Source organism: Somniosus microcephalus, chromosome 4 (assembly GCF_052327205.1).
Source record: "Somniosus microcephalus isolate GS21.2 chromosome 4, FLI_Smic_1.0, whole genome shotgun sequence".
In the NCBI taxonomy this organism is placed as follows: Eukaryota; Metazoa; Chordata; class Chondrichthyes; order Squaliformes; family Somniosidae; genus Somniosus; species Somniosus microcephalus.
The window spans coordinates 267,720,320-267,741,848 of NC_140990.1; the positions used below are offsets into that span (position 1 = coordinate 267,720,320).

At 48.1% G+C, this 21,529-nt stretch overlaps 1 protein-coding gene across 1 annotated transcript in view; it reads right to left on the reverse strand.

Annotated features, from left to right (window-relative positions):
- Positions 1-21,529, reverse strand: part of pla2r1 (phospholipase A2 receptor 1) — a 180,639-nt gene that overhangs the window by 15,319 nt on the left and 143,791 nt on the right. Inside the window, exons 24-27 of the mRNA XM_085984225.1 lie at positions 19,757-19,907; positions 16,056-16,294; positions 15,775-15,943; positions 12,036-12,197 (exon numbers count right to left, since the gene is read on the reverse strand). Of these exons, the coding sequence (XP_085840351.1) occupies positions 12,036-12,197; positions 15,775-15,943; positions 16,056-16,294; positions 19,757-19,907 (721 nt within the window). The remainder of the gene's footprint in view (positions 1-12,035; positions 12,198-15,774; positions 15,944-16,055; positions 16,295-19,756; positions 19,908-21,529) is intronic.

Below are 21,529 nucleotides of genomic sequence, written 5' to 3' on the forward strand. Positions count from 1 at the left end.
GGGGGAGTAACAGGCAAGGGTAGCCTCGAGAGACCGTCTGCGTTGCCGTGCAAGTCTGATTTGCGATATTTGATGTCGTATGTGTGTCCTGACAACAGTAAAGCCCACCTTTGCATCCTGCTTGCAGCGAGACGGAATTCCGGTGTGGGGCCCGAAGATTGAAGTCAATGGACGGTGGTCCGTCAGGAGTGTGAACCTTCTCCCAAACAGGTACTGATGAAATTTTCGAATTCCAAAAACGATTCCCAAGGCCTCACGCTCGATCTGCGCATAGTTACTCTCGGCCTTGTTCAAGGTGCGTGATGCGAAGGCGATAGGTTTCTCTTCACCCGAAGGCATGATGTGGGATATGACTGCTCCCACACCATATGGTGATGCATCACATGCTAGCTGCACGGGTAGCTTTGGGTCGAAGTGTGTCAGGACCTCCGATTTCAGCAATGCTTTCTTTGCTTGGGCGAAAGCTTCGTTGCACAGTTCAGTTCATTTCCATGTTTTGCCTTGACATAGCAACTGATGTAACGGCTTCAGCAATGTTGCTAAATCTGGAATAAACTTCCCATAGTAGTTAAGTAGCCCCAGCAATGAACATAACTGGCTCACATTCTGGGGTGCTGGGGCCTCCACTATCGCCTTGACCTTTGACGGCGCCTTATGCAGGCCAGTAGCATCAATCACATGCCCCAGGTGCTCAACTGAAGACTGAAAGAATTCACATTTGTCTTTACGAACTCTGAGTCCGTACTCTTTCAGTCGTTGTAGTGTCGCATCCAAGATCAGAAGATGATCCTCCTCATTTGTCCCAGTGACAAGGATGTCGTCCAGGTAGCACTGGACTCCTGGCAGTCCACTCAAAATCTGATCCATTGCCCTTTGGAATAGAGCAGGGGCCGTCGTAATTCCAAACGGAAGGCGGCAGTACCTGTATAGCCCCTTGTGTGTCACAATTGTCAGCAGCTCCTTTGATTTGTCATCGACATGCATTTGTAGATAAGCCTGGCATAAGTCTATTTTGCTGAACTTTTGCCCTCCGGCCAGGCCCGTAAAAAGATCCTCAATGAGGGGAAGAGGGTACGGTTCCGCAGACAGCACCGGGTTAATAGTCACTTTAAAATCCCCGTAGATTCGAACAGATCCATCTTTTTTCGGGACAGGAACAATGGGTGTGGCCCATTTGCTCACGCTCACAGGCTCCAGGACTCCATTCTCGACTAAGGCCTCCAAGTTAGCCTCAACTTTTGGCCTAATTGCACAGGGTACAGGTCGGGCTTTGTGAAACTTCGGCTTGCTGTCGGGTTTAATGTCCAGTCTCACGCTGATCTTTTTCATGCTCCCAAGTTCCCCATTGAAGAGTTCTGCATGTTTGTTTAACACTGCAGTCAGACCTGACTCCCCTTTTGACATCATGCGGACTGCAGGCCAGTCCAGCGTGATTTTCTCTAGCCACGCACGTCCCAGTAGCGATGGGTAATTTCCCTTTACCACATATAGTGGCAGTTTTGCAGTCTGTCCGTTCAATTTAACTGTCACCTCAATGGCGCCTCTCATGGCCACAGGTTCGCCGGCATACGTCTTTAGCACAATGTTTGTTGGCTGAAGGGTAAGATGCTTTAGCATTTTGTTGTAGACAGTGTCTGAAACAAGGGACACAGCCGCGCCCGTGTCCACCTCCATCCGCACTGATTGTCCCTCCACCAGCGGTGACACCCAGTAGCCATTTGAATCACCTGCAACCGTCAGTATGTGCACCTCTTCCTCCTCAGAGGTTTCGCTCCCCTCTGTTTTGCTTGTTCCATCATACTGCACTGAATGAACACTCTTTTTCCTCTCTTGTCCAAATACAGACATTTTGCTTCCATGCTTCCCAGCTCTGTCTGTTCTTTTTTTACCTCTACAGGCGCGTTCAATGTGACCCTTTTTGCCACAATTTCGGCATTCCAGCTCCGTACACCATCAGTCATTAGCGTGATGGCCCATTTTCCCACAACGGTAACATGTGCCGTTCCGCGCACCTTTAGGCTCAGACGACACCTTGTGAACTCTCCCTGTTGAACTCAACTGGTGAGCCTCCTTTTCCGCCATCTCCATGGAGACACTAACTTCAATGGCCTTTTCAAGAGTAAGGTTGTCCTCAGTAAGAAGGCGCTTCTGTGTGGCTGCATTTTGCAGACCACACACGAGTCTGTCTCTAATGGTGTCCTTCAGCACCTCCTTGAACTCGCAGTGTTCTGATAACCTTTTTAAAGCAGCAATAAACATCATCACTGATTCCCCCTCCTCTTGATTCCGTTTGTGAAATCTAAATCTCTCAGCAATAACCAGAGGTTTTGGTGAAAAATGTGCTCCAAGAATTTCCACTAGTTGCTTATATGTTTTAGTTCCTGGCTTATCTGGTTGCACGAGGCTGCGAAGTAAATTGAATGTCTTCGGCCCGATTACACTCAAAAAGGTAGGCACGACCTTTTCATTTGCCACCGCATTCGCCAATACAAAATAGTCAAAACGTTCCGTATATGCGCTCCATTGCTCCACATTTTCATCAAAAACACCGAGGTTTCCTAATATAGTAGCCATCTCACGTTTCAAATAAAAATTTCTGTTTACTCACTGCACCCGTCTCTGTTCAGAGTGTTTTGCAGTCGAAAACAAGAAAGTTCCACCAACACAGATTCATCCGATCCTCGTCGCCACTTGTTGTGTCGGTACCTTTCTACCTAGACACAATTTAGGACTCAGAACTCAGAGATTCAAACATGAAGTGCTTTATTGGAAGGATAGGAAGTTCTGGAAAGTTCCGAACAAAGAGAGCTAAACTTAACCGAGAACACCCAACCATTTCACAGAATCACAGAAACCCCACAGTGCAGATAGAAGCCATTTCGGCCCATCGAGCCTGCACCGACACATATCCCACCCGATCCCCGTAACCCCACGTATTTAATCCCCCTAACACCAAGGGTCAATTTATCATAGCCAAACAACCTAACCCGCACATCTTTGGACTGTGGGAGGAAACCGGAGCACCCGGAGGAAACCCATGCACACACGGGGGGAATGTGCAAACTCCACACAGTCACCCGAGGCCGGATTCGAACCCGGGTTCCTGGCGCTGTGAGGCAACAGTGCTAACCACTATGCCACCGTGCTGCTCCTGTGACAGCGCCACCACAGGTGGTAGGGGAACACACAATACATAACAGGGTGGAACAGGCGGGATGGTGGCCAGGACTCCGGGAAGACGTCCGCGAGTTCTGTGCTAGCTGTCTTGTGTGCGCTGCAAACAACCCCGACCCCCACAGAAGGAAAGTGCCCATGGGACACGTTAGGCGGGCAGAGGGACCATGGCAGTCGATCCAGATCGACTACATCGGGCCCCTGCCCACCGCCCAGGGAGGCTACAAATACTGCCTCGTCCTGGTAGATGTGTTTTCCAAGTGGGTGGAAGCCTTCCCCTGCAAAACGGCCACAGCATTGGGAACTGCAAGGATCGAGGTGCGAGAGGTGTTCTCGCGGTGGGGACTACCCCAGTTTGTGGAGTCCGACCAGGGAAGCCACTTCACCGGCCAGGTCATGCAGAACACCCTTACGCTGCTCGGTATTCAGGGGAAGTGGCACGTAGCCCACAATCCACAGTCCCCAGGGATTGTGGAGCGCATGAACCGCACCGTTAAAGAAAAGTTGAGGAAGGAGACAGTGGGCTCGCCCCAAAAATGGGCGGAGGTCCTGCCTCTAGTCCTCATGGGGATCCGGGCCAGCCAGTCCAAGAGTACAGGGTATTCCCCGCACGAACTCATGACTGGTAGGGTTACGAGGACCCCCACCCATGTCCTAGCCCCAGTTCTTACTGAAGGGCAGCTTCGGGAGGTAAATCGGGATAAATTTGCCCGAACACTCCTCGAGCGCCTGAAACAGATTTATGAACAGGCAGCAGGAAGCATGGGGAAGCAGCATCGGAATAACCGGTTGCTGCTCGAGCCTAGCAAAAGTCACCAGTGGGAGATAGGGGACCAAGTGATGGTTAGGAACTACACCCGAGTGGGGAGTTTAGAGCCACTGTACATGGGGCCCTATAGCATAGTCGATAAAGCCAGCCCCATGGTTTACGCAGTAAAAATGCCGCGGCGCACAAAATGATTCCATGTGAATCAATGTAAGTTGTTTAAGCCGGAGGCAGGGAAACAGGCAGCTGGGATTCAACCCGAGGTTAGAAATCCTCAGCCCGCAGCGGGTACGCGCATGCAGGCTGCACACGCAGGCGCAGTCACATGCATCAAGGGAGAAGTTCCCCAGCACTTTGTCCAGACCACTCCCCCTCTCTTATGGGATTCCGAGGAGGAGGAGGAGGAGCCCGAACCAGATGGCCCCGCCCCCGAACCAGGTTTTGAACCTGGAGGGGAAGACCCTCAGCCACCAGCAGCCGATGGCGAGGGATTGCCCATCCCCAGTTCAGGTTTGGGAGGGGAGGGACCCGAGGGAGAAGGCCCCCAGCCAGCGAGGACTGTGACCCGAGCCAAGGGTCCGCTCGCCAGGGTAGCCCCACCAGTAGCACTCCCTAGGAGGTCTCCTCGGCCACCCCAGCCCAGAAAAGTATGGTCACCGGCTCTTCAGTTCAAAAGGGCGGCCTCCCGAATCAGGGAGAAGCTGAAAGACAGAGGTCCCCAGCCAGCAGCCAGAAGCTGCGAGGGACTAGAAGTGGAGATCAGTCCAGCTTCGCCGCAGGTAGTAGCCTGCAACAGTCCTAACAGAGATTAGGCTGGCCGCTCGGAGACGGGCGGCAGATGTACATAGCTTTGTTTAAGTTTAGTAATGTGTATAAGGTTAAGTTAGGGTGTTTTAATTTAATTCTATGTAAGGAACCGGTAGTCTATAAGTTTTAAGTTTGGAACCGTTCCAGAGTGCTGTCTACGTGAGCCGAGGTCACGGGACCCGATCACACTTCCCCCGAGCCAGGGAGCCTCCAGGGAACCCTGGCTAGATGCTTTTATGTCTTTTTCAGAATTTTGAAATGTGCGGAGGCATAATCCTGCACGCCCTGTTCGGGCTGAGCCTCGCGAGAAAGGGCGATGTTGAGGACCATCATATCTTCGGATGATCGGGGAAGAAAGCGCCCCTAGCACACGACGGAAGTGGTCTACGGGAGGCGGATGAAATCACCTTGTATGTCCACGAGGGGAGCTGGCCAGGATCCAATTCGACCCAGTATTCTAGTGAGACCGGCTTCACGTATGGGGAGGCCTCCCTCCAGTGCCCGAGGATACGAATCGTCACCCCAAGGATTAGCGTCACCGTGGGCAAAAGAATATGTTTGACGTGTAAAGGGAACATTCCCCTGGATAGGTGGTGGTGGCTCAGAAAGTTAAGTAAAGACATGGGGAACCCCAGGGTAGAGTGGGAAAGGTTAGGGAATGACACTCACAGGACCATTACAGGGACCCAGGGAGGGTTAAGTGTGTGCTGGGATAAATGGTGGGAACCGGATCAGGGGATCTACGTCTGTATGTGGGGATCAAAGAAAGTCTGCCCCACAGGCATTTCCATCATTTTCTGCAGCCAGTGGCAAGATAACGGGAGGGGGATGGACTGGGAGTCCCGCCTGGACGCATGCGCAATCCCGCACTCCCCAATCTCGGTTAATGCCACTGAACTAGTGACCCGCCCCCGACGGCCCCTGCCCACGACGTCACGGACAGTAGCAGAGGGATGCCGCGCCACCACCAAGGGACCAGGGAATGGCCTGGTGCTAGTACCCACAGACCAGGTGCTGTATCAAGGGGTGCATTACGCGGTGGCCTCAGTGATTTTAAACCTCACTGAGGTACACTTACCCGCGTGGTGCCCCGCAGAGACTGTCAAATTGTATCAAGCCCTATTAACAGAGATGTTTCGAAAATTCCATGAATTTGACTTTTCGGAGGTCGATAAGACCGAATTGTATACTCACCACGAGATTTGGGACGAGATTGGGAGGCAAAGAAGGGGTGTTTTCAATGATGTTTTAACTGGTTTTAACACGGGGTCCTCGGTCATCAACAGTTTAGATGACATCGAGCTGCAGACCCAGATTAATGGTCTAAAAACGCAATTAAAGGGTATTTTAACTGATGAGAATAAGGTGGTAAATTCTGAGTTGCATGAAGACCAGGCCATGACTCTCCATTTGAAGGAGATCATCGCGGAGCTGGAAAAACATGCAAAGACGGTAAATGCTCTCATCAGGGAGGACAGAAACGCTTCTGACCAGGCTGTGCAGAACGAGGTGTGCGTGCTGTACGGGGCATGGTTGCTGGGCGAGGGCCGCAGTAATCTGGAAGATTTAAAACAAGGTTTAGTCCCCTCCTGGATCAGCAACAAACACCTCGCAGCCCTCCACCCTTTTGAGAATGCATTAAGCTCGTGCCAGCTCCGGCTAGCTTCTGAGGCCTACCCAGTCCCAGTGGGCGGTCCAACCACACCATCATGGGGATAGTTGTAAGAATGCCGGTCATGGGCGGGACAGCCTGACCCGCCCCGCACCGGTTACAGCGGTCCCGCCCTATGTCATAAAGTGGGAGCACGCTATGACGGGTACTGACCTCTCGGGGTGCCGTAGCCGGGGAGCACACATCATCCTGTGTCCCCAGCACTTGAATGCCTATTCGAAACCACAATGCGGGTTCAGAGCTGCAGATGCGAAACCTATAAATTGTATCATGGAAGCCATGGCACAAGGCCATGTTTCCCCACAGGTAGCATATATAGGTGGGACATATTGTGTCACCACAGGAGCGTCTCATTACCAGCATGGACAGCACAGCTGGTGCGTGGTGAGTGACCGCAGTTTCTGCTTCAAACCTGAGGCAGAAGTTCAAGTGGCACAGATACGAATTGTCCCCATTCCTGAACCGTCCACTGTTCACCTCACTGTGGAGGAGAGTTTTACCCACCTCCAGAAATATGTCGCCCACTTCAGTTACCTGATTCCCCCTCTCCCAGAGCACCGTACCAAATTATTAAAAGCCGTTCTAGTATCACAAAAGCACTTCTACACTTTGGAACAGAAGACTGTACAGATTGGGGCCGACATTTTAGATATTACGACCCCACCCTGGTGGGATGTTTTTGAAAGTATAGAGGTCCCCTCCTGGATTCGTATGGCATCCCACATCTTAGTAGTCTGTCAGCTAGGGATCGTCCTCTACCTGGTTTGTGTCCAGTGTAGGAGAAAGGGTCCCAGGGTAGAATTTAAAGCGAAAAGGTTGTGGAAGGACCGGTATGCCCGGGTGGAAGAAGAAACACCCGTGTGAGCTTTGTGCCGTATCACTACCGAGTGATGGCAGATTAGTTTGTTATTTTTAATAAAGCTCGTTCCTTCCGTTCGTTATTTTTAATAAATATGGTTTTGGCCTGATGTTAATTTTATTAAAGATTGTGTGTTGTAATAAAGTTTTATGATGTCCCAAGTAGTGCAGGGGTATTGGACTCCCTCCATGCTTGGATTATTGTAACAGATCATATTTTCTATCGATAGATGCCTGCCGTGCACTGCAGTTTTCTTTAAGTAAGGGGAATGTATGTGTCGGGGGATCGTGGATAGATAAATAAAGGGGAAGGTTGTTTGTGGGGGGTCAGAAATGTTGCTCACCTTGATTGGACACTTTAACCATTCTCTGCTATTTGCATTCTAAGGGATAAACCATTTAGGACTGAAATGCGGAGGAATTTCTTCACCCAGAGAGTGGTGAACCTGTGAAATTCTCTGCCACAGAGGGCGGTGGAGGCCAGTTCATTAAATATATTCAAAAAGGAGTTGGATATATTTCTTAAGTCTAAAGGGATCAAGGGATATGGGGAGAAGGCAGGGACAGGGTACTGAATTTGGATGATCAGCCATGATCTCATTGAATGGCGGAGCAGGCTCGAGGGGCCAAATGGCCTACTCCTGCTCCTATCTTCTATGTTTCTATGTTAAGCAAGTTTCAGTATCCTAGGGGGAACTGAAAGGATTCGCAAATTTCATGTCTCCCCCGAGGATTTACTTTTGGTTTATTAAAGAAACCCTGGTTGGACTGAGTTTAAAATCCAGGGCACAACAAGATGGCTGCGGTCAGCCTCATGGCCAAAGCATGTAAGTTTCAGTTTGGACCGACAGCTTGTATTCTGATGACTGTGAGAAGGAACTTTCCAGAACTTGAATGCAGACAGACCTTCTGCATTTATGCATTAGAAGCAAACCCAGTGGCATTCGGGCCTCTGATTAAAAGCAATCAAGGTTGTTTGCACAAACAATCAAGAGCAGACAGGGCCTATTGAATATGTAGTGGGACAAGCTCAGCTGCATTCAGGCCTTCGTTTAGAGAACGTCAACACTGTTTAGTAAGTACTTCAAAACGATCAACGGGGCATTCAAACTGGAATGGCCCTATCACGAAACCAGTTGGACAAAGGGGAACACTGATGAGACCAGTAAAACCGATTACCGGCCATCCAGGTCGATGGGCCCAGATCAGTACCTTTTGTATGAGTTTCAATACGTCCAGATTAGACAAAAGAAATGAGCTGATCTGGCGGGAGAGATAAGGGCTACCGGGAAGGGTATAACTAGTCCCTCGGGAGGCCATTTCTCTCTCTCTCTCTCCCGCCTCGCCTCCGGTGCCCTGCCTTACCATCAATCCAGCAAGAGGATCGTCGACGAAGAGCCCGTCCAGGGAAGTAGAATACCCGCAGCTACGTTTAAATTACTGGGGTATCTCTGCTTTGGGCGGTGAAAACCTAAGACATCAGCAGGCAACAGGGCACGGAGCAGGCGTTTCAACATCCTAGACTGGTGAGCATCAATTTTCTGGCCCATCACAAGATAATCTAGATAGGTGTAAAGGGTGGGAGTTAAGGGGAATTGCTAAAGTGTCATTTTCCCTCGATGTGTCCATTTCTCCTCCCCCCGTTAAGTGTAATTGTGCTGCATCCAGTGTGATTTTCTCTGTATAGTAATTGTTCTCTATTTTAATAAACATTGGTTTTCTTTGCACCGAACCACTGGTCTCGTTTGTCTATATCGCTACTTGTAAATAAGTCCGGTGGTCAGAACCAAAGGGGAAGTGATTCGAACCGCACGGGGTTGGAGCAGCTCAGACACACGACTGACTGACCATACACATACCCCAAACCAAAACCCCCTACAGGAATAATGGGTGGGTTTAGGAGCAGCAGAGGGGTCTGTTAGTTTTGGAGCATGGGGATCTATGGTGTTGGACTACTGGGAGACGATAAAAGGACTAGTTCTGGGGTGCAGGGGCATTGGGGAGCAGGTTCAAACTTCTGGGAGGACTAAGGAGAGGTGACTTGGGCTCTTGGAGCTAAAGCCTGGTGTCACTGGGATCTGGTAGTGTTGGAAGGGTCTGAGTATTTTGGGGGGGGGGGGGGGGGGGGGGGAGAAAAGAGTGATGCAGGAAATTGAAGACCGCCAATCTTCATTCCCTGCCCCTTCCACACCCCTCCCCCCTGCCCAAGAGGTTTTAAATTATTTGGTAAGCTAATTTCAGAACACCAAGTTGAGAGTTGGCTTTTAATTTTTTTTGAAAGCACTTATTATGGTTATACTGAATTTGCTGATTGCTTGGAGGCCTGGGAGTTGGGCTCTGCTTGGGCGATATTGACACGGGGTCCATAATTAGGTCCTGATTCTTGATCCTGCTGGTTTCCCACATCCTTCACCACTTGTCTTTAGGTGAGCGTTCCAATGTTTTGAGAGTGTTGGCTGCTAACTAGAAGGTTTCCTGGACTTAAGGCACCATCTTTGGAGCTTCTGGAGATGTTCATTAATAGGCAGATCTGAGTTTGCTAAGGCTTGGTTGTATTATTTGATTATTGTTGCTTCTCTTCTGAGAGGTGGTAACAACATATGCACGAGGACAGGAAGCCAGACTGTCGGTTTGGTTTCAGCATTCTTGTGATGATTCTCATCGTGCTGTTCAGTTTCACATCAACAAGATTTGTACGTGCACTTCCCACCCATAGTGGTGTGCAATATTTTGCTACTGAGAAAACAAGGGCCAAGGTGACTGTTCGCATGGTGCGCTACCCAACTGGTCCCTTTGTGGATTAAGTTGATTGCAGTCTTTATCTTGGCTGCAGTTAACGTTGTGTGACTATGATTCAGAACCACTCCAATGTCATTTTGGAAGTCCCGGTGCCCGAGTTCAGTACCACAGAAGGGAGCACTCGGGTGCTTCCTTGCATGCCGGTTTTTCAAACGAAATGCAGAGACATGCATTTTCTGAGGATTCGGACAAAGCTGCCACAGCTTATAATAGTCCTCAAGTACTTTCAAATCTTCTGGAAGCCTGCGTTCCGCTTGGACAAGAGTTCTTGCTTGGATGGCTATCGCAAGGTCATATGCATTATCCAAATTTCCGCGGCTGGGTCGGCGGGATGTCACTGGTGGTGCCAAGGTTGAGCCCCGCGGGAGCCCGTTATTCAGTAGTCGAGGTCTGTTGATCGGCTTCATGAGATGAACTGGAGCTTGTGGTTGGTGAGCATGATTGTTAGCAGGCGCAATGTTGGTTTGCAGTGTACTATACTAGACATTTTCAGCAGTAGACCAGCCCTCCATATCACATCACATGCTGCAGACATGACCACATAAAGCACTGCTGTTATGAGCCCTCGCTGTCAACCAGCTTCGATGTGGGTTGTGAGTGCAATTACCTGGTCACAGGTATCCTGTCCAGGTTCCAACCCACATTGCTCCTTAGTGCTGTAATCTTCAAAAAGAGTGGCATGAGTCATTGGGGTAACATCCTTTCCAGGAGCTTGTACACAGGCACAGGTGAAGGAAAATTAATTCCTCTCACTCCCCATTAGTATAAAAAGGGTTTTCCAACAGCGATCTGGGGAAACCTGTATACTTTAAAATAGATCATACTGAGTATGTATGTCCGAGATCCTTGGGCTGGATTCACTCAGGGATTGGTTGTGTTAACGAGGGTGTAGCAGCCTTGAGAGGTGGCAGTGGAGTGGAAGTGGGTACTTTCAGGCCACAGGCCTGATTTTACCAGCTCTAAAATACCTTTCTTGTGGACTGAGCTAGGAAGTCTAAAAGGTAAGTATTGTGTGGAACAAGCTTGGAGGACTCTTTTAGAGGCAAGAAAAATAAATAGGCAAGTTGAATTGCGAAAGAAAAACATGACCAGTACACATGACAGAATAGCTTTGGCAGTCACGGTAGGGGGCTTCTGGTTGGATTATGGTAGGGAGGTTTGTTCAAGTTGCAGTGGGTGGCCATTGCAGGAGTTAGCAGTCAGGTTGGAAGTTTCAGCAGGGGAAAATCGATTTGCAAAAGGAGGGCAAGGAGGCAGCAGAAGTGAGTAGGTGACAGCATGGAGGAAGTAGAGGGCAGGCTGGATCTTAGAGCTCCATAATATACTTCACTACCTGGGGAGATTTCACAAGTAAGTGAGCAACAGTGCTACCTTAATGCCCAATCATGGGAGGCTTAGTCAAGGGTAATTAAAATGAATACGCAAGTTTGATTGGGACAGATAGGTACGATAGTGAAGTGTTAAAGGAAGTAACTGTTAATTTACAGGAAGTATATAATTGTGCAAAACTTTTAATGTACTATAGATAAATGGATGTTTGACAGATAATGTATTAAAAAGCCTTTATTTTTAGGTCACTGACACAAAGGAGGTCATGAGACTAATTATAGGATCGTTAGCATGGTTCTTCCTGAGCATGAAAACATCGCAAAGGTTACAAGGTGTAAGAGCACTTTGACTGATACAAAGTAACTTGGGTTATAACTGTTTACCATAGCATAAATCTAATTATTTTACAGCAGGAAAAGTACATCAGAAATGTGTAATACATAAGAAAAGTGTGATCATGATCAGAGCTGTTGGATGATTCAAACACTTGTTGTGACTTTACGACCACTTTAAAAATACTACTGTATAAAACATAGTAAATAAGCTGCACCTCTATATGAGCTCAAATTTACACCAACATGAACAATATATTAGATTGCATGCTAGGTTTTTCAGGGTGGAATGTCTTACCCAGGTTTCTGCAAACTTCTTTAGCTTCTTCCATTGTTAAACTTGAAGAATTGTATAAAACCAGGTCAAAAAGGTAACAATTGCCTCGGAATGGAATCCAAGGCAAACCTTTAGCTGCGTTTGGGCACTCCACTTTGTAAGCCGGGAAACTTAATGTTGCAGCTGTAAACAGTAGATTAATTAGAAATATTTAGGCAATTCTAATTCACAGACTTTCCTCCCACACCTCAGGGCTGCTGATTGATTTGGCCAAATCAGTGTCAACGAGAAAAATAACAGCCTCAAAACGGGTTACCGCCCCGCTAACGGCGACACTCCAGCTGCCACCATTTTTATAGAAGCCCACCGTTGGACAGCTGAAGCACTCAGCTGTTTCAAGTGGTAGGTCCCTATAACATGCAAATCAGTGTCCTATGATGTGCATAGAACCCCGATTATGATTTGAGGACGTAAGTGAGTGGATTGTGCACCATGCACTCTCCAACCACTTTTACTGGGGTACAGCCACAAAAAATAAGCTTAGGCCCAGATTTTGCAGTCAGCAGCGAAGGAACGGCACTTGGAGTTCACTACACTGATAGCTGCCCACAAAGTTTTCGCAGGCTTTTGAGCGGAGACTTGCTCTAATCCGGCATCTGATCCAGCTCGGCTCCCTCTACAGGGGATCTGTGACATCTGCGAGCAGGCAAAGGAACGGTGAGGCTCTTCAACAAATCAGATTGAAGAATCCTCACTGAGACACAGGGGTCGATTTTAACTCAGCCGTGAGGCAGGCTTTGGGGCGTGTGTGGGGTAAAAAAAAAAAAGAAATTGCAAAAACTGGGGGTCGGGACCCCCCCCGCCTGGTTCCCGACCCCGAGCCATTTTAACCCAGGCGTGTCTGATGGTCCCGAATCAGTCCCGCCTGAGGCCCTTAATCAGCAATAATTGGCCTTTATAATCCCATTTCAACAGGCCCTTGCATTTTTAACCCTTTTCCCACGTAAAAGACGCCTGGTGGGGATCACGCCTGTGAAACCTGGCGTGAGCACTATTGGCTTGCTGACTATCAGCTGCAGGTCAACCATTAAAGGAGGAGATTTGATCAGTCATCATTTGCAGGTGGCAGGACTTTGCTGTTTCAGGCCTGGGGCAACTTTTACCAGGCTTAACCACACCTGTGGAAGGTTGGAGCCTCACACATCTCCAGTGTGACCTCCTGGGAAACCCCGCTCGTCACCTTCACTCAGCGCTTCCTCAACGGAGGCATATACCAGAAGCATGGGAGCCATTTATTTCCTTCCCTTCTGGGCATTAGATGAGCTCGAACACCAGCCGCAGCACCAGCAGAACCAGGAACAACAGCAGCAGCAACAGGAGCGCCAGGCTGCTGCTCACCCACCTGAAGATGCACAGGCCAGAAGGGGCCAGTGCTTGGAAGTGGCTTGAGAGCACCTTGCTGCACATCAGGGGGCCATGGGACCCGTATCTGCACTGGCAGTCCTACTCAGAAGGACTTCCATGAAGGTCTGGTTTCTCTGTTCAATAGATGCCCATCGCTCCTCAAGAGATGTCATTCTATTATGAACACTCACCATGTTTTCCATACCCTGGCGACTTATCTCCTCCATGGAGGTTGCCATCCTTTCCATGGTGATGCATTCATGCGCCAATGACTCCACAAAGGCTCAGCTCATGTTCGCTATGGACTCCTCCATTCGCTCCACACTCACATCAACCCTGGAGACAAAACCTGCCAGAGACTCCAGCATCTGTTCCTGGAGTTCCAGCCCCACTGATTTTATGGATGGACCCAGAGGCAGAGGGTCGACATGCAGCTGAGCTGAGCTGGCAGAGTCCTGCGCCCTCCGACTAGCACTCTCCACTGCTGTCCTTGTCTCCACAATCTGCTGATGCTCACTTGTGAGCTCTAATACACCAGGTGACAACACTACTCTATGTCCCGAAGGTCCCACCGAGTTGTGAGTGTCTGCACTGGTGCTGGGTGCACCGAATTCTGCTGACACTGCGCCCTCAGAGGTTGCAGATTCCTCTGAGGAGTCTGGAAGCTCAGGCTCTTCCTCCTGGACAGTGGGGACGGGGGCTCTCGATGGTCCTGTGGGGGAGTAAAGGAAAGAATTAGAGATGTGAGGTCAAGGTTACATGCACATTGCAGATAATCATAGGTCCATCTGTTATAGCTTCAGAATCATTATCAGCGACTCATGCAATGTCAATGAGAGATGGAAAACTATTCTGTCACCAGCTTGCTGTGATGCACCCATCTGTCCGTCTCCCACTTGCGCCTCATCCTCCAGTCCTACGATCTCCAGGACCGCCTCCTCCCAGGGGGTGAGGTGGGCTACTGATGGTGGCCCTCCTCCTGTCCTCGCTCGTTCTCTTTTATTGTGAGCTCTCTTTTCCTGCAATGAGGGAGACAAGTGGAGTTTGAGTGAGAATGAAGGAGTGAGTGTAGAGAATCCATAGCATAGATGCTTAGAAGGAGACAAAGATGGAGTGAGGTGGCAAGACCAAGGGCCCTCCCTGTGTGTTGTCAGTTGTGTTCAAAGCATCAGAGTAATAGGGAGTGTGAGGGCTGCATAGTCGAATAGTTAGGTGAATGTGAGCATAGAGAGAGAGGGAATGGGTAAGGGTGCATGGATGTCAGTGTCAAGTGGGATGTGGAGGAAGAGATTGCTAAAGCCGAGTGCTGGTGAGGAGAGACAATGGAGATCAGATTGAGAGTGATGGGAACTTCATACTCACTTTTCCAGTGTGCTGAAGGTCATGAAATCTCTTCCTGCACTGTATCCAGGTTCTGCGGGTAGCCGATAAGGAGTTGACCTCCTCTGCCACTTGCAGCCACGCAGCCTTTGTCTGCTGGAGAGGCATCTTCCTCCCTGATGAAGGGAAGAGCACCTCCTTGTGAGCTCTTGCTCCCTCCACTAAAGCCTGCAGGGCAACGTCGTCAAAACGGGGTGCAGACCTCGGTCTTTCTCTTGCCATTCTGCTTCCAGCTCAGTGCATCAGCAAATGCCAAAAGGTTGGCAGCCTGCAGAAGCAAGGCTTGTTGCAGGCCCTAAATGCAGCAGCAATAATGACGTCATATTATGCGACTTTCTGACTGGAAATACTCATTTGCCAAGGGTTCCCACACGTTGGAAATCAATTGGCCAACTGAGTTAAAATTGCATCAATCTCACACTCATTTAGATTCGTGTGGGAAACACCAAATTTGGAGAATCCGACAATTCCCCGCACCCGAGTTAAAATCGACCCCACAGAGTCTAAACCAGGAAGTACAAATTAGATTTAAAACATGTACAGGAAGCAAAATAAAGATTGGAAAAAGACAGATGGGGTAAAGAGAGAGAGATATAAAAGAGAGAAAAAAATATTAATTGCATTAAAAAAAAATCTCCAACACTAATTAACTTCTGAAGGAATGAGACTCCACTCTTATAAAATTAAATTTTCAGGGCCAGAGAGGTTGTTTGGCAGTAATTATCACTTACCACACCGTTAAAAATTCACTTACTTCTGAATGCACCAGCCCTAACTTTTTCTGGCGTGTTTAGTGAGTAACTAGTGGGTAAGTACCCCAACTTTACGCCGTTGGATTGATTTCAATGACAAATATACTGGTGAGGACTGTTACAGCACGCCCTGTGGGGGAGCAGGGTATCTCTGACAGCCTCACCATTATTACCTACGCAAAATCCGGCCATAGTCCTGAAAGGTTTTGAAGCTGAATTCTTACTTTGCAAAATCTGGCAGAAAGCTCCCTGGAGTTGAGTTTCACAATCAGTGGTCTTCCAGTAGCCATTAGTATCCATGTACCCACAATCATGAGATGAGTGAGGACCTTCCTCTGCCCAATGACTGAATACAGTGCCACTACCATCTGACCAAATAAAGCTTTTTCCATCCTGCAAACAATGACAAGTATGGATGACAAGAACATTAACATTTCTATCTTTAACTTTATTGATGTAGTATATAAAAACCAAGTTATTAATGGTAATATAGTTTTGGACATACATCTGGGCTGGACAGTCCTATCCAATGTGGGTGTGACAGCTTGTTCACAATGACCGTGAGAAAAGCTTGGTGGTATTGATCAGTGACGCTGACTAGTTCAGTTTCTCTTTGTCTGCATTCATTTAATGCTTCATACCACGTTAGGTTCTTCTTGATCAGTTTGTATGTGTAGTTTCCATATGCAAAAGTATCAAGTGCTGGATACATAGATGATGCATTGACATGATGGATGGATTTATCTATAGAGACAATAAAACAAGTATGATGGAACTTATAAAATTGATTACAGATGAGCAGTGAATGTTTACTTTGGAACATGTGATAGAAAGATATAGGGGGAGAAATTGAGTATAGCCCCGTTTGGGGCGCCAGCCTCGCCAGGGCGCTAAAAGTAGCGCCCCGGAAGCATTCGCGGCCACCCGCCAGAAATTGAGTGGTAGCGCCCCAAAGGGAAGCGTGGCGCTACTGGAGGTGCCCCGCATCCCTCTTGGGGCGCTGCGACTGAATATCGTGGTGCAACGTACCCCAGCGCCACACGCTGCGGCACGTCGCGCTGCGGTATTGCAGGCCTGCCTCCCCTTCTTAAAGGGAAGGGGCCTTATGCAGCGCAATCTTGGGCCCAGCTCGGGAATGCAGGCAAAAGAGCCCGGCACCGAAGAGAAGTGCCGGGCTCTTGGAACGCAGCCGGCACTCCGGGGTGGGGGGGGGGGCGGTTTCAGGAGGCTGGGGACGGGAGCGCAGGCAGGTGTTGGCAGGCGGCCAACAACAAAAATGGCCACCCCGCACCTCTCCTTTAATTTGCGCCTCCCCGGCCGCACGTAGGCCCCCCTGAACCGGTCGGACATAGCGTCCGGCGGTAAATCAGGGGACACTGCCAAATATCGCGGCCGGGGCGTCAGCGGGGCGCTGCACACACCGATGACGTCATCGGTAGCGGCGCCACCACTAACGTCCCGCGGAATTTAGCGGGAGGCGTGGACAGTGACGCGCACGGGCGCCAGTTGGCTTGCGACCCACTTTGCGCCCTCTTAAGGCGCTAACGGGTGGCGCAGCCTACTGAATTTCTCCCCCATACTGTACAACCTGTATTGATTGAATAACAATCATTCCAACAGTACAGGTCATACAGCATTAGAAAAACTGCTTAGATAGTACAAAGCAAAAGGACAGTTCTCTGTACCCAAGGAAAGATATAGTTGCCTTAGAGGGGTGCAACGAAGGTTCGCTAGATTCCTGGGATGAAAGGGTTGTCCTATGAGGAGAAATTGAGTAGAATGGGCCTATACTCTCTAGAGTTTAGAAGAATGAGAGGTGATCGCATTGAAACATATAAGATTCTGAGGGCGATTGACGGTAAGTGCGGAGAGGCTGTTTCCTCTGGCTGGAGAGTCTAAAACTAGGGGGGCACAGTATCAGGATAAGGGGTCGGCCATTTAGGACTGAGATGAGGAGAAATTTCTTTACTCAGAGGGTTGTGAATCTTTGGTATTCTCTACCCCAGAGGGCTGTGCATGCTCAGTCACTGAGTATTGAGTATTGAGTCCAAAGATGTGCGGGTTAGGTTGATTGGCTATGATAAATTGACCCTTAGTGTTAGGGGGATTAAATACACGGGGATAGGGTGGGATATGTGTTGGTGTAGGGGTTACGGGGATAGGGTGGGATATGTGTTGGTGTAGGGGTTACGGGGATCGGGTGGGATATGTGTCGGTGCAGGCTCGATGGGCCGAAATGGCCTCTATCTGCACTGTGGGGTTTCTGTGATCTGTGATCTGTGATCTATATTCAAGGCTGATAATCGACTGCTTTTTGGATTTTAAGGCAATCAAGGGACATGGGCGTTGGGTGGGAAAGTGGAGTTGAGGTCGAAGATCAGCCATGATATTATTGAATGGCAGAGCAGACTCGAGGGGCTGTATGGCCTACTCCTGCTCCTAATTCTTATGACATCACAGGGCACACAGAAGCCAAAGCACAGACCTCTGTCTAAGAACTTTCTGGACACCCCCAGCACAAGACTTACCTAGCAGGTCCTAGGACGGAAAATTTTTCTGTAATAAACACTGGCAGGGGCTTAATGAGATCAGACCCAAAGATGTCTCTGCCTAGAAGTCAGATGGGTCATCAAACTAGTATCTGATGCTTACTCATAGCACAGATGCCTACCTATAAAAATTATCAGTGCACTCAGTCAGCCACTCTGAATATGTCAACAGTTGCACCAAAAAGAAAGCAAATTATATCTAGACATGCTGAATTGATTCCCTTACTCCCAAATCTTTATATGTCTGGGGATTCCTACAGCTGGTGACCCTCCACAACAATGAAGACATTTTGAAGTGCTTTAACCTTCTTAAATCAGTGGCAAGCATTGACACCAGGACACTTCTAAAGGGTTGACTGCTCAATGAGGCCAGATCAACTTTAGGGATCATGACAAATGTTTTATTTTTGTTTAGTGTTTTATGCATTTCAACATAGGCTGAGGATACATTGATTGTAAAATAGATGTTCCCATTCTTGGGAAAATATATTAATCACAGATTGGTAGATCAAGAAAACCCCACTGCTGACTGGTCAATTTTGAAAAAAAAAAACCACCGTGGTGGTTTAAAAAAAAAAAATCTTACTTTCTCCCTCAGTAACAGTCTTAATTTTAACCTATCTAAAGAAAGAATTGGCATTTATGTAGCGCCTTTCATGACCTCCGGATATCTCAAAGCGTTTTACAGCCAAAGTCACTGTTATAATGTAGGAAATACGGCAATCAATTTGCACACAGCAAGCTAAACAGCAATTGTGGTAATGATCAGATAAACCGTTTGTTTTTTTAAAGTAATGTTGGTTGAGAAATAAATATTGGCCAGGACACCGGGAGAACTCCCCTGCACTTTGTCGAAATAATGCCATGGGATTTTTTACATCCACCGGAGAGCGCAGGTGGGGCTCTTGGTTTAATGTCTCATCCGAAGGACGGCACCTCTGACAGTGCAGCACTCCCTCAGTACTACACTGGAGTGTCAGCCTAGATTGTGTACTAAGTCTCTGGAGTAGGACTTGAAGCCACAAGCTTCTGACAGAGGTGAGACTGCTTCCAACTGAGCCACAGCTGAAAATGCGGCGTCTTAACGTTATTTCTGATTTGAATTTTAGACCTCATTAATTTTTTACTTTACTTATGTACCTAAACAGCTGCTTTAGCCCCAAGTAATAGGACAGTTTTTCCAGATCATTTCTTTATTTTCTTGTTGAATATCAGGACATATAAAAATGAATTCATTTGGTACCACCTCTTATTTTTATCTGGTTTGTAACTCCTATGTGCAATAGTTTCAATTTAAAACACATACCGTAAAAAGCCATGAAATTTAGCCGTATAAGAGCGAGCTGTAGGAACATGTATAAACCACAAAGCATAGATTTCACAGTTTCTTCCAGAATAGGTTCATTTTACACATATATTAAACAAAGAATAATTTCAATCTTTATGTCCCAGCATTAGGCAACCATTGACACAAACCTCTATGGACACGACAATAGCTCATCACAGCTATGGCTGCATGTTTAATATGACCTCTGTTGGGATTTCAATTTCCAAGTACGGAAATAAGGGATGACTGCTACTGTATACCTCAAGGCTAAGGTAGCACTTATTTATTAATTTAAAATCTAATTAAGACAATTTCTCTGAAGGACTTCACCTGGGTATTTTTGACAAACAAAGCCATAATCGTTTGTATTACAAGTTCTTGTGTACCATCTTCCAGTGGAATGATGAGCATGACTATTGGACAATAAAGCACACCTTTTTGATTCCTCTTGTAAGATAGGGCTATTAAGGTGTTCGGAAGTCTGCAAAAATAGAAGTTTACAAATGTTAGCTGTTATAATGAGTTAAATTTCAGACGTATTTTATTTAAACATCCTTCAAGGATAAAGCACTGCAATTACCTTATCCTTAGGTATAACCAAGGACCAAAAACCTCACAAGCATTGACTGCTTTTTCAATTTGCATAGTGGAGGTCAAAAACCCTCAGCCTTGCTCCGCTGACAAAAGAGCTGTGGCGTGGGTGCCAGTGACCTCTGCTCCTCAAACTACAGAGTATCCCGGGTCAGGTGCGGTCACCTGGTTTGCATGTGTTGGATGGGTACTTTTGCCAGTATGGCAACTGTAGAATGCCTGCTATCGGAATAGAGGACAGGAAAAGCAGCCCTGCTAAGCTGCCTTTCAGGCAGCCTCAAAAAAATGTATAATTGCTGTCCAGTTGACCGTTTACAAGGAGGCTGATAGTACTCATACTGCTGGCATTCTTATGGCAGGTCCAGGCCAGAACCGCCCCTCCCAAGTGGGCCCCACTTCCACCGCTGTATGCTGGGTTCATCCCAGTGTCTGTGTTGTGGGGCTAGGGCCAAGGACCAAGGGAATTCTATTGGCTCCCCTCCATGGGCTATGTTTCAGGTGGATGGTCGTTCTGTCCGTCTCGGGCCCAGTTAGGATTTGGCCGCCGATCATATTCTCAGTGAAATCCTGTTGTTTCTGAGCCCCGCCAGAAATTGTGTCTGCGCCAGACTAATACATCCAATAGGTTGTTGGCGTCGTGGATTTTTGTCCCTGTTGCCTTTGTGCCATTTTTAAGAAGGCAGTGACTAGTGGGGTACTGCAGGGATCGGTGCTAGGACCCCAGTTATTCACAATATATATTAATGATCTAGACGAGGGAACTAGATGTAATATCTCCAAGTTTGCAGACAACACAAAGCTGGGTGGGCTTGTGTGCTGTGAGGAGGATGCAGAGAAACTCCAGTACGATTTGGACAGGTTGGGCAATTGGGCAGATGCATGGCAGATGCAGTATCATGTGGATAAATGCAAGGTTATCCACTTTGGTGGCAAAAACAGGAAGGCAGATTATCTGAATGGCAATAGATTGGGAGAAAGGGAAGTGTAATGAGACCTGGGTGTCCTTGTGCACCAGTCGCTAAAGGTAAGCATGCAAGTGCAGCAGGCGGTTAAGAAGGCAAATGGTATGCTGGCCTTCATAGCGAGAGGATTCGAATACAGGAGCAAGGATGTCTTGCTGCAGTTGTACAGGGCCTTGGTGAGACCACACCTCGAGTATTGTGTGCAGTTTTGGTCGCCTTATCTGAGGAAGGATGTTCTTGCCATGGAGAGAGTGCAGCGAAGATTCACCAGACTGATACCTGGGATGGCAGGAATGACGTATGAGGAGAGATTAGGTCGATTAGGCTTATATTCGCTAGAGTTTAGAAGAATGAGAGGGGATCTCATTGAAACTTATAAAATTCTAACAGGACTAGACAGACTAGATGCAGGGAGGCTGTTCCCGATGGCGGGGGAGTCCAGAACCAGGGGTCACAGTCTAAGGATAAGGGGTAAGCCATTTAGGACAGAGATGAGGAGGAATTTCTTCACCCAGAGAGTGGTGAACCTGTGGAATTCTCTACCGCAGAA